The 14,260-nt window shown below is 40.6% G+C and overlaps 1 protein-coding gene across 2 annotated transcripts in view; it reads right to left on the bottom strand.

Annotated features, from left to right (window-relative positions):
• The window catches only part of ptprz1b (protein tyrosine phosphatase receptor type Z1b), an 83,610-nt gene that overhangs the window by 32,417 nt on the left and 36,933 nt on the right, over nt 1–14,260 (bottom strand). For both annotated transcript variants that reach the window (XM_050036191.1, XM_050036190.1), the window contains exons 3-6: nt 3,767–3,946; nt 432–583; nt 219–314; nt 30–96 (exon numbers count right to left, since the gene is read on the bottom strand). In XM_050036191.1, the coding sequence (XP_049892148.1) occupies nt 30–96; nt 219–314; nt 432–583; nt 3,767–3,946 (495 nt within the window). The remainder of the gene's footprint in view (nt 1–29; nt 97–218; nt 315–431; nt 584–3,766; nt 3,947–14,260) is intronic.

Genomic DNA, 14,260 nt, shown 5'->3' on the forward strand with positions numbered 1-14,260 from the left:
ATATAGTACAGTATGTAGAAGTGACTTACCAAACCTGCTGACAGTGTTGACAGCTTCTATTACAGGAATGAAGTTCTCGCTGTCTTCCAATCCGATCTGTGGAAAAGAATATGAGCTTCTATTGAAGACAAATATTCACCTTTAATCTAATCACTTTAATTTTTGTTATTTGAAGAGGAACAGGCTGATCTCTAACGCTAGGGCACAAACCTACCTACCTCAAAGAGCACGACTAAGGCAGAGATCCTCCCTCCTTCCCTAATAGCATCATCCAGACTTTGAAAGTCATCTGGATCATAACTGTAGATCTGCATCTGAATGAGCGCAAGAAACAGGCAGGTTAGCTGAACTCAGGCTTGACTGGTAGACAAATGTGTACACAATAAATGTATTGATGATGGACAAACAGATGCTGTGTATATATATGTTACCTCCAGAGGGTATTTCATCCCGTTCAGGCTGTGTTCAGACCCGTCTGATGTTGCATTGCAGCGCCCCCAGTGGAAGGTGATCCTACCAACACGGAACCTGGAGCTCAGCCCTCCTCCACTGACGAAGAACTCCCCCTCCACACTGATGGACACTAAGACACACACACATTCACTTAGTTTAAACTTTCTGTCAACTGCTCTGCAGTAACAGAGCAAAAACGGGAAATGCAAATGCTGAGTTTTACTGAAGACTGTCAGGGTCAAACTTTTCCGACAACAGGCTTAATCAGGAGTACGATTGAGGGCTTTGCTTGACTGACAAGACTTTCTATCCCCAATATTCAGCTGTGGCAGTTGCTGCTTGTCCACCAGGCTCCCAAGCTTTGTCCAAATTTTTAATTTTCTGGCTCTGAGCAACTGGCAAGATGGTGGAAAGTGGTAACTTTAAGCCTCAAAATATTTCATCATTTCTTCAGTGATGGCATGGACGCAAAATCCTTTTTTTTTTGCGGTGAAAAGGACACAACAGTTTCTGGCTGCTAAAACTTGGATAGCTCATGTGTTCATGTATTGAATGTTGATATCCTGGAGTATTAGCAAAGTATTCTGGCCTTTGACATTCATCACATCAGTAAAAATGAACATAAATATTCCTAATAATAGCTATAAATATAATTTTGGTTACTTTGGAGTAACCAATATATAAACAAAACATTTACATATTCTGACCATATAAAGGCAACAGTTAGACCATGGTTCCTTATTTACACATCCAACAGCTACAAAGCAACATTAGTATTCATTTAGAGTTGTGCTTCTGGCAACCTGACAGATGTAAGTTCAATATTCCCTTTCTTTTGGCTCTGTTTTGGTCTCCACAAACTCCTACAGGGAGTATCTGGCTCTTTGGCAGCCAAATGCTCCACTATGCTCACCAGCTACTAATTAACTGTCTGTTTACTGTCTAATGCTGGACAGGCAGGGTTTGTTTTTAGAGCTTCTTTGATGAAAACTGCCTGTTGTGTCCACCAAAAACAGATGGGAGCACTGAGTCTGAAATGAAACAGCAAAGATGTGTATCACAAAACCAAAACAATGCTGAAAGACACTCCAGGTAAAGGTAGGTACAGAATCAGGTGATAATTACCTATGAAATGTTTTTAAATTTTTAGGTTGATAGTGTCTTGTGGGTTTCTACTAGAACATGTTTACATGCTTTAATTCTCAGAAAAACACTTTTTTCCCCTCATACAGTCTGTGCTGGAACACCTGTATTCACCCTCTGTCTGTGATGCTCCGTTTTGGCGCTGGTCTCTTAAAGCCCCTTCTGAAAAAGCCCAGTTTGCTCTGATTGGTCAGCGTTTGTGGGTCTGCCATATCTTTGAGTCTATCATCACTGCAGCCGGGAAATGACTATAACAGAATACAGTTGTACTTTCTATCATGAAAAACTACCAATAAGAGCTTCTAATCCGAAATCTGTACAACTGGACATGTTCCAGCAGGAATCTGATCCAAAGCTGGGGAGGAATTTACAACACTGGCAACCAAGATTACATGTTTCCCTGACATTAGCATGTAGCTACATTACGTATTGAAGGCTACATAATGCAGACATTTGCAGTAGCATGCCTGGAGCAGATAAGCATATAAAGAAATCTGTCTTGAGCTGACGTTAGCTGGTCTCCATCATAGAAAAAAACAGTTGGAGACAGAGTATTCAGAGTGGTCTGATGCCTGACGTTTTGCTCGTAGGGATTACTTTTACGCATGTTTACTTTATTATTTATATTTACCAATTCATCATTGTCACATCATATATATGACAGAAAAGAATAAAAAGCATAATCAGTCCCCTTTAATGTAAATTATGAAACAATCCTTCTTATATCAAAGCTGACAATTTCCCTAAGTCCACTTTACCTCTTCATAATTGCCTCTTGGAGCCACATATGAACTTCAAGTGAGCAATCTCACTGGTCTGTCATGATAATTACTTTTGTTAGATGATATATTGTCCCAGAAATAATTGCAATAAAGAACATAACTGTCATTTTGAGGCCATTTTATAGCCTCAAAGAGTGCAGCTGCAGGCTATCTGTAAGATACACTTTGCTAGGCCTCACACAAGTAGGCGGGGACGAGAGGAAAAAAGAGGATTTGCTGCACCTGAGTCTTATAATGGTCAGGAAAACTTTGCTTCAAATTCTGGCATTATGCTGACTAAAATATGGGTGAAATTGTCATGTAAAAACACACACATGTAAACACAATAGGCAATATCAAGGTCAGCAAAATGATCGAGGTCATGTCCATATATATCATATGATAAGCCGATAATGTAATTATCCTTAGAGAATATATTTGTTAAGCACAATATTCTCTGATGCTCGTTTTACTTTGTTAAAGGATAGCTCACGACAGGATGTAACAGAGTTTGGTGAGGCTGTGCAGGTCTCATGTTTCTCTCTTAATATCATGACAGCCTGCAATATCTGTTTAAATATGCAATTTCCTCTCTGACTGCACAGAGAAAAAGAGATTAATTTTAGGACCATTAACGTATAGGAGGCGCGCACACACACACAGAGCCCAGGCTGTATTGGAAAGATGGTGATGATAGCTCAGACAGCTTCCATTTGTTTAATATCAGGCCAGACATCACTCCACACGCTGCCTTTCCTCTCACTGTCTGTTCACGTCGTCCTCATTTTTCTCCCCTGCTCTGTCTCTCTCTTTCTCTCTGCACGTTTTTTTCTTTTGCTCTTTATTTGTTGCCGCTTTTCTGTTGCTCAGTTTCATCTCTGCCTCTTGACATCGATCTTTCTCCCCATGATCTCTTGGTGCTGCTGTCCCTATGGTTGCCTCTCTCTCAATTACTTGGTCTCTCTCTCCTCTCTTTCATTGTCTCCTTTTAATCCTCGCTGCTCCTTTCTCTCATTAACCTCTGAGTTGTGAATCCTTCTTTTTTCTGCTTCTGGAAAGTTAAGCTTCTTTCCATATGTAGGGATTAAGATGTTGTGTTTTACAGCACTGGGATAATGTCAGAATCATTTCCATAGACTGAATCTACAACATGTGGCACTACATTTTCTTCCTCTGGTTGCTGCTTTAATATGTGCTTGTCTGGGACTGAAAGAAAAAGAAATTGTCATCTTTCAACACAACTGAAACAGCTTGTTGTCATGGCTTCCACAGCTTGAACTGGATATATAAAGTTACAGTTGAGAAAAGGCCAAATAATGTTTAATATTCCTATAGATTTACTTCTCAAAGAACAAAACCAGGCTCTGCAAGAAAGATTAACAAAGAGGAGTGGAAAAACATCACTTTACCTGTCTTCCCGTCATTGTGGATGGTGCTGGACTCTGCCGTCAGTTTGTTCCAGCCCTCTAACTGTAGATTCTGGTACTGCAGCCTGACTTGGGTAAAGGTCTCGTCGATGTCCACAGGAGACTGCCTAGCACTGTTACAGGCTGGGTACTTTTTACCCCAGTTGCGCTGGCTCAGGACACCTGTACACCAGAAAGAGAAAGAGTGGCTGATAAATGAGGAGGCGAACAAGTTCAGGGTCTGCTGATCTGAAAATGTCAAACTCCCTGAGAGCTTGTTATAAAATCTCATTTTCATCTGCTGTCATCAGAAAATCTGGAAGCTCAGCAGTGTTTGGGCTTGAAATACAGCGTCCTCCTGCTTTGCCTCCAAATGTAGAATTCTGAGACTGAGACTTTAAATACAACTTAAATTCAGTCATGATTCATGGATGTCAAAATGCTCCACATAGCATCTTTAATATACATGTAAAATACATTTAGAAGTGTGTATTGCTGTTTAAAAACAGCGGGGCAACTGTTAAAGGAGTACAGCTCTAATGAGGGCAGATGGTCAAACTGCAGGTGAAACATGACTGGTCGGCCTCAGGTCACACTTGATCCTCGCACTCTGAGTGTGAGTGGGCATTGTTAATGCATGAGTGCATGTCTCGTATACTGTGTTGCTTGTGAATTGTTTTTTTTAAGGGGGGCTTGCACAGCATGAATTCTGGTTAAACTTAGTGATGTGGTGTGTGTGTTTTAACAAGGCTGTGCTTTCCGCATGAATAATGTAACAGAATTCGAACAGCATCAGGACAAGCAGACATTTGCAGGCAAACATGCAACACAAAAAACCCAATCAAAATAGATTAAACAAGAAGCAGAAGTTACATTCTTCTCTTTCTGTGCTCAGAACACTTTCATTTAGCACAAATGCTCCGCTAAATATCACAAGCTCTGCCTCAAAATGATTGTGCATTGTTTATTTATGAGTGCATGTCTGAATCTAGAATTGGTGTTTAAATTTAAAGACGTGCAGCGTGTGAGTAAGTATATGTGTGATTTATTCATGACTGCTTGTCACACAATCTGCATTTGTACCTACTCACATGATGTGCGTATACTCTTATTAATTCATAATTTATTTTTTGGAGCATACACATTCAGTACCTACACATTTTTTGACATGCAGTGTGTGCATGTGCGTGTAAAATATTCAGTCATACGTCCAGTCATACTCTGAACTGCAGTATATATTTGTGTGCAAGCATGAACAGCTTCTTTGCACGAGTGACTGTGTTCATTTACTGTGCACGCATTAATCTGCTCTCAACATTCAGTAATTTCCTTTAGGTACACTCAAAGAGGTCTCAGGGTAACCCTGCCTTAACTGCATTAATTATGCCAACTAATAATTCTGAGTTAGTCATAGTAGAGAAAAAAATCGAAGTATATTACAGCATAAATATTAGGATACACTACTCCGCAATATGATGAAGAATTTGGTTTGATTTCATGGGGGGAAAAGCTGTGCTCATTGCTTAATATTTGAAGAAACAGTCACTGCATATCATCATAAAAGTTTTATTTTCATGCACAAGGGTCTTCTATCTAACTCAATGTCACATTTGTTTGGATGGAATAAATTCCTAATATCTACTTTATTTGTGCAGAGCAAAGACTCACTGAATACTGGAAATGCATCATTAGCTGTTTCTTATGCAGTGCTTTGTGTATGTGTGTGTGCTTCCCAGTATACAGTTAAGACAATGGGTCTAATGAGGTCAGAGCAGATGGTTTAACTGTAACTGGTCACACATGACTAAACAGGTACTAGCTTTGCATTCCTTGTTGTGTGTGTCATGCGTGTGTGTGAGGGAGAGAGAGAGATTGTTTAACCCAAGTTCACCTAAATCAATTACATCTTCGATGTATTGCTGCTCGGTTTGGCAGCTACAGTTGGAACTGTAGAGATAGCCTGAGGATGGTGAACATGTCGGGGAGGTTCACTGGTCCTCCTGTAATTCCTCCTGTAATACTGTGGCTTCTAGACACAGTTGGAGTGACATTTCAGCATTATATCTTGTTAAAAACCCTAATGACAACCATTAGAGGGTATTCATACAACAATCTTAACCAACCTGTCATGAGTCATGGATTATAGTCCAAACCATGCACATATTAGACACCAGTAGGATTGTTGTTAAGATAGTTTTTCTAAGCCCCCTAGAGATCCAAACAATAATAACAACCACAAAATTATTCTACACCATTACATTAGAACCACAGTAATCTTGTATAATATCTTGGACACAAACAACAGACTACACAGACGCGACAGTGAGGAAGAGACAGCGAAACCAGCCGAAATGGTGCTACTCATAAGCAGGTGTTAGCTCAACAGAAAAAAAGGAGACCTGTGTTTCCTGTGAGGAAATGTCTACTGACAGAGAGAACTTCATCAGAAGCATTTGTAACATTTTTCAGCTGTTTGTCAGCTGTCACATTTCCACAGTCACAGACTACAGTACACAGTGGCACTGCCATGTTTACTACAGCCTCCTGTTAATAACAGTGTGTTGAAGTGAACTACAGAGAGCACACCTACGGGCTGTCAATCATGTTGTCTTAAAATGGCATCTTCGACCATTACATGCGTTTTAAAGTTATTTAGTTAGTTGTGAACCCTGGAGTGAGCCAGGCTAGCTGTCTACCCCTGCTTTTGCTTTAATGCTAAGCTAAGCTATTTGACTCCTGGTCCTAATACAACATGATACATATGCCTAAGATGTGACACTTCACACAGACGGGGCGGACTGGGGTTATTATCTGCTACACAGAGTCATCTTTGTAAAATGTGGTTGCCTGCCAGCTCACCATGTGTGTATTGAATTTTGCCAAGTGATAACTGAGTTGGTTATGCAGGGTTTGGAAGCCTAGGCTGTAGTAACTGGTACTGAATCAATCATCCCGATCGTTTTAACAACAGTATGCATTGATGCGATTGATTTATTTTAATGTGAAATGTAAAAACACACTGCTCTGCTTCACACTGCCTCTGATTTTTATCACAGTTCTAAGTAGTTTTTTGAACGTGTAGAGATAGACAAGAATGATATTATTGCCTTGCAGTTGTTTGCCTATGTGCACAAGTCAAGTTGTCCTTACAGTTTACATCTATGTCTGTGACAACATGAATACTTCACACACATCTTCAACCCAGCAGCAACAAAGGTCAATACAATCAGCACACTGTCAAGGTGGACACTCAAGATTAGTGTCACCAATTCAGTATCTGACTAAATGTAACCACTTATGTTCCTGAGTTATACTGTTGAATAATGGCCAGACATGTGTTATATGCAGAACATTATGATGTCACGGTGAAGTTATGTATGGGATATAAAATGTCACCATCATTTTATTCTATTAAACATTTCTGTGCTATTTTTTATTATAATCACTGTATGATTCCTGTTTTCTTCATGTTTTGACCTTTAACCACCAAATTCTAATCAGTTTATTGTTGAGTCCAAGTGGATATTTGTGCCAAATTTGAGGATACTCCCTAAACGCTGTCATGAGATATCGCGTTCACAAAAATGAGACAGACAAGGTCACACTTATCTAATCTGTTCATCGGTGAGTCAAAGTCGACATTTGTGCCATATCTGAAGAAATTCTCTCAAGGTGTCCCTGAGATATTGTGTTGACGAGATTGAGAAAGTCAAAAGTCAAAGTGACTTTGACCTTTGACCACCAAAATCTAATCAGTCCATCTTTGACTCAAACTGGACACCCATGCAAATTTGAAAAAATCTTTCAAGGCGTTCTTCAGATATCACGTTGAGGAAAAAGGATGTAAGGACAAGCCAGCATAAAAACAATAGACCAGCTGTGTAAAACTAGGGTTGAACCACGAGGTGCCTGCGTGGGCAAATGTGGCTTCTGTGGTTAGTGTCGCAGCTCCATCTTCGTCGCGCCGCATCCATGCTATCTGTATCTGCCATAACTGCGCAGATAACGTAGAGACAATAGAGCTGTTGCTCGACATTTTATTGAAATTATGTTGAAGGTGACTGAAGCTTAATGTTACAATTAAAGATAAAAAACAGAATTGAACATCTTGCCAGTACCACAACTACCGGTATGTTCCACACTATCTGACCTATATTTTGCATTTTATGAGTGCTATTGTACATGTGAGTGTGAGTGTGTGTGTGTGTGTGCGCGCGCCGGAGGAAATGACAGAGGGTTGTCAATGTGTCAGTGACCACATCTGGCCCCTGCAGCTGCATTCGTCAGCATAATAATATACACACAAACGCACATACCGAGTTACTCTTCTGACATAACGCTACCATGGCAACAAGTAGCTGACGGGTTGGAGAAAGGAATAAAAAAATTTGCCTGAAACTAAACTTTTCTGTCTTCTTTTAAATCCATAAACACACAAATGCATGCACACCCACTTGCATCCAGTCAAGGAGTAAAAATTAGATGATTAACTATGGAAATTACATTTCATATCTCTGAGTCCCACTTGCTTTTTCACTGTATTCCCAGAATAAAGTCTGCTGATGCTGCCAGTGTACCTACTGTTGTCAAATCCACACAGGAGACTTTTGAAGCTGAGACTCTGCAATTTTGATGAAAAATTGTAATCAGTATTATAATTTATTTCTCTTTGCTTTTGTCCTTTCTCCCCCTTCCCTATCTCTGTGTCTGCATCTAAATGGCAAATCAATTTAAAACACACAAAAAAATAAAAGAAAAGGATAGATAACATCACAAACAATAAAATACAGATTTCAAATTTTGCAAGAAGAAACTGTATTTTGTGTTCAGCCATCTGGAATTTAATTTATGCTCCTTAAGAAAGTTGACAAGATGAAAATAACCCCATATTACATGAGGATGTGTTTTAAAATGTACATTTAATATATTTTGATCTCTGAACTAAAGCTAACATTGCAAAAGACTAAAGAGTAAAGACGCCTGTGAACTTTCTGAAGAAACTTTGTGCTCTGCAGCAGCTCACAGAGCAGTCAGCTGTTAAAGTGGTCAAGACAGAAACCATTTACACCTGCTGCTGCTCTTTTTACCACAACACCAAGATCATTTCAGCTCACCCCTCACTCTCGAGGGAGGAGAGGTGAGACGAAAGAGCAGGAGTGCGTGCAGAGGACAAAAGAGTAGAAAGGAGATACAGCAGCCGAGGACACAGGGAAGAGTGCAAAGAGGAGCAGAGGAGGTGATAAAGAAAAGACTGTAGAGAGGAAAGAAGAGGACGAAAAGGAAAGTAAATCGATAAAAAAATAGGTGTAGGAAACAAGAGGGAGAGGACAAAAGAAGACAGAGAAAGGACAGAAAGGAGACACAAGGAGGACAGTGAAAGTGTGTGTGTGTTTACATGCACTAATGTACGGTACAGATATGCTTCATGCAGGTAAACAAAGAAGTGCACATAGACACAAACATGAGTACTGTCTGTTTCTCTTCCTACCCACGCTTACACCAATTAAGCTCCCTTGAGTGGCGCACACACACACACACACACACACACACACACAGACGGAGGTAGCTGATTTCACCCTCTGCGAAAAGGTTCTGCACTGCTGAGCGAGCTAACTGTTCAGAAAACATGCCTGATTATTAAATTGCATAATGTGGGGTTTGACTTTTTGGGTGACTGTCTGCTCCTGTTTGCATGACTGCTGGCAAAAATAGCTGAATATGTATCAAATATTAAAAGCAAAAAACGGCTGCTGGTTCAGTTTAACCCTACAGTGGTGCTTTTGAATCTGCATTACTGTCTGGCTGGCAGAATAAGCACAGCTGAACAGCTTGACCTCATTTTATGCAGCGAGTGCCCTTCATTCCCTAAAATGGTCTAGATGTGGCAATTTGTGAATTTAGATATATAAGATTAGAACAACAGATAGTTTGCAGCCTCCATTACTCTATTATTTTTCATTAATTGATCAATCAATGAATATATAGAACGATAGCAATGCCCAATCCACGGTCCAAAACCCAAAGATGTTCAATTTATAATGACATAAAAAAGATCATGAATCAATTAACCAACATAATGTATCACTACAGTAATAATTAGTTTAATCACTGTAAGCACAAATGAGGAGACCTCTAGCAACCTCTATAATACATCTTTATCTTAGCAGATACATTGATACATCACAACAGGAAAAGCTCACATGTAATTGATTCATTAATTACATGTGTTCAAAATAATATAATATAAATATATATAGTTAAATATATATAAAAAAGTTGTTTTGGGAGTCACCAGGTCAGATTTGGGAGACTTATGAGTTACTACAGTACGACCTGCTATGCCAGGGTCACATGACCAACAGAGACAGCCGAAGGTGCCAGTAGGCTACTTTATTGGTTATCATGCTAGCTGAGGAGGCCACAAAAGGTGATGAGATCTTTTTGTTTTTGGGAAAAACACAAACATCAGGACTGAGATACAAATGACCGCAATTCATTTAACGAAAATGGAAAGTGTCTCTGACTGTCTGTCCTTGGATTTGCTCGATATCTGTTCATCCAATAAACTTCCTACTTGGAGTAGGTATTGCTGAGGACCCAAGGAAGTGCAAGCTCTTGAAATCTATGGGGTGGGAATTTGTGTTTCCTTAGATAGCAAAGACATGACCCACCGGACTCTGCCTTTCTCTGCTTTGATTGGCTTACCCTGATATTCAAACCCTAAACAATCTCACTCCCCTTGCCCAAACCTCACCAACCCAACTGACAAAGGCAACAAGTACTAGCCAGTCAGAGCAAGAGCAGGGCAAGACATGCCCTCACCATCCTAGGAAACGCAAATTCGCAGGACATATTTCTCGTGTGTTATGTACACATTGTGTTGCATAATAAAAGGGGGCCCCTATTAACTGTTAGGCTGCTTAACAGCATGCTGAGTACAACTCGCTCTCAGTCGCTCATCCCAGAACATTCAACAAAAGGTGAAGTAAAGGTAAACTGGAGATGTTACATTGTAGCAAACATTTCCGCATCAGCAATCTAACTTTCAGAATATAGGCTTTCATTCCTGGAAATAGCCTGGTCCCATATGGCTAGCTGCTAGCAAATGAGGTGTATACTCTAGCATTACACAACACAACTATGTCATGGCAGGTGTATTACTCAGGACCCCGGCACCCAGGCATGTTTTGAACCGGCACTGCGCTGGTTTTACAAATTGTACTACATACATCTTATTTGTCTGTGAAACAGATTTTCTGTAAGGTTTATTTTCAAAACACTTTGGACAGTACAAACCTGCCCATTCTCTGAACCCTCAATTCTCAGAGGTGGACTTACTATTAGTGAGAAACTGTTCTGTTTTAGCTGGTGTCATGTGTTTCGATCAGGATCTCAATTTGCAGTAAAATTCTTTGATTACAGCACAACAGAAGCCTGAGTAGAGAAATAAGTATTGTTCCTTTGTGTGAGAGGAGACTCCAGTTCTCCATTCTGCAGAATCAATGTCTATGTATGAATGCATTCATAGGCGCACACACACACACACACACACACACACACACACACACACACACACACACACACACACACACACACACTATCTGACATAAAGGAGCCAGCCTTGAGCCTGAGGCTGACAAGATCTGAGCTACTAAATGAATCTATTATGAATGGCAGAGAAAGGACTATAACACACGCGCGCCTGCGCACGCACGCACGCACACACACACACACACACACACACATCACTCATCCAGTGAGATCTACTATGTTAATGATGGACTGCCACACACTTCAGCAGCCGGTGTATCTGACAATCAGACCTGTCAGATTATTCATAAAGCAGAGAGAAAAAACTCAGGGTATGAATCAGAGTCCCCGTATGCTCTTCCTGTGATCTCTGACGACTCCGTCTAGACATGTGAATATGAAAAGGTCTCTGCAGCGAGAGGCGACCGGGACAAGACTCTGCATGAAGTCATGTAGTTAAATATTAAACAATGGCAGGCTTGGCTCTCTGAACTGATTTGCTGTTTATCTAAATGTACACAGTGACGGGTACGTAGAAAATAAAATGGCTCAGAATTTAACTTAAACAAAAAACTTGTGCTTCTTTGTCTTCACCTACTGAGGGTAACCACTGAGATTACTCCTACCAATGAGTACACATTTATTGTTTTCAACCTGTGACTGTCATGGAAGACAGATTACATACCTAAACATGAGCATGCTGTGTGAAGTTTACTAATTTTTGGATACTTAAGACACACAGTTGCCTCTCATGGCTGTGTTGGGTGGCCACATTGCAGACATTACAGTCACTGAACTCATTAACCCAGCCACGTACTGAGTGTAGGCGAGGAACAAGGAATGAAAAATGGGGGAAAGAGAGTGCGTGCTTGTGAATAAAGGAGCACACCTCTGCATCATTACCTCATGTCTCCCACAAGGCTCCAGGAGCAGCCACACAGACTGAGCAACAACTGGAGCAGAAGGGAAGCCAGTGTTTAGTGACTAAGAGAGCCATTGAGAACATAGTGGGTGGTGAACACATGCATGTACACAGAAAAAGAGATAACAGACACATGACATGAGAGAAGACGAGCAGCTAGCTGGTCGAGAGACACTCAGAAAACTGGGATCACGGCTTCTCTTTCTGTCATAGTGAAAAAGCCTCTCCAACAGCTTTTAGACCCTCAGGGGACACTAAACTCCTCTAATCAACATTGTGATAATAAAAACAACAAAGACATGATAATGCTTACTTAGAAGGATTAAAATTCAGGTTAAGGGCTTTCAACAGATTATCAGTGATAAAGTCTACAATAAATATGTAATAAAACAAACTGCAAAGTACCACTACAGGATGAAGACTGGCTGATATTTGACTTTCAGATGACTACAGCATGGTAATTACCAGCTGATTTGCTAATTTTGTCTGCCTGCTGTTTGCTGGGTAGGTAGTATATCGTAGGTTTGCCAGCTGTTGGTGAAACCAAAGTTCATGAGAGCAGTGAGAATGAACCAAAACGGTAAAGCTGTGGGCCCTAGAGCTGAAACAATGAACTGAAGACCCTAAAAAAACTATATATCTAAGGAGAACTGCAGGGTCGGGTGATAATTCTCTGTGGGTTCATAACTACCGTATAAGCAATTCCTTTTACATCAGTCATTCATCCATTGTTGATGTAAAAACATTGATTAGTGTAGCTTCAAAGATACAATTGGTAACTTTTATGAAAATAACATATTTACAGAAACTGTCACTTTATTCTAAAAGAAGTACACAAAACAGATCTAACCAGTCTAATCATGTCTTGCCTCCCCTACTACTACCTGCACTAAAATCAGACGGTCGCATGGCAGCAACAACCAATCAGAGCCGAAGAGTCTCTGTCGCAGCTGTCACTCATGTCAATTGCTCCATCAACTGTCAAACTAGGCAGCGCTGATCAAACATGAATCAAGATTCTGTGACTGCATTGCCTTTTTCTCATCTCAAATGATTTCAGAAACATATTTCAGTGTCCTTTTTAAAAAATGACAGAAGTAAAATGACAAAGTTGATCCAGCTCGTGGGCCGTGCTCCAACTCCCTTTTAACTGTATCCAACATGGCAGTCAGGTCACACACGTTCTCATTTTACAGCTAAACAGTACACTAAATTATGTTTCTGAAAACATTTGAGATGAGAAATAGGCAATGCAGTAACAGAATCTTGATTCAAATTTGATCAGTGCTGCCTAGTAGTGTTGCACGGTATACTGGTACCAACGGTAGACCGCGGTACTAAAATACCACGGTACATATGATACCATAATGTTGGAATACCGTAGTACTACGGCACCTCACGGAACCACTACTGTGGGATAAGTTTAAAGTCCAATCACAAGAGGGTGAGTGTCCATGCGCTGTTCAATAACAGCACGCGCTGGCCACCTGGCGCTCAATATGCTGCTGCAGTGGTTTGTTTTCCAGTGACATGTCAGGTATTAGCTGAGCTACTGAGTATCTTTGAGCAATGAAAGTTATTATTTATTTATTTTTACTTGTAGGCTAGATTTGTTTATATAGGCTATGCTACAGTGATTTGTTTTCCACAGAGCTCTACGGTGCGAGCATTTTACTCGCATTTGCGACTAAAAATAGTTTTGTGCGAGCAAAAGAAATCATTCAGGAGCACGCTGTGCGAGTACATATTTCAACCAGCAGCAGAAACGAAAGGCGAATCCTGCCGGTTGTGGAGTTGAACGGGGGTTACAGACACAGACAGGAATACGTACTCCTGTCAAATACGGCAGCCATAGTGCCCTGCGGCGCAAGATAACGGCTTACCAGCGACCGAGAAGCCTGGCTCCAGGTCCAATAAGCCTTTGTTGGTGTCATGACTGCCCAGAAATACCTGAACAGCCGAGCCATGGCGGCACACAGGTATGTGACGTGTCAGAGGAGAAACGAGCCATTTACATTTCTCTCTTTGTGGCAGGTAACGGTCCA

This window comes from Epinephelus moara, chromosome 23 (assembly GCF_006386435.1).
Source record: "Epinephelus moara isolate mb chromosome 23, YSFRI_EMoa_1.0, whole genome shotgun sequence".
NCBI classification, from domain to species: Eukaryota; Metazoa; Chordata; class Actinopteri; order Perciformes; family Serranidae; genus Epinephelus; species Epinephelus moara.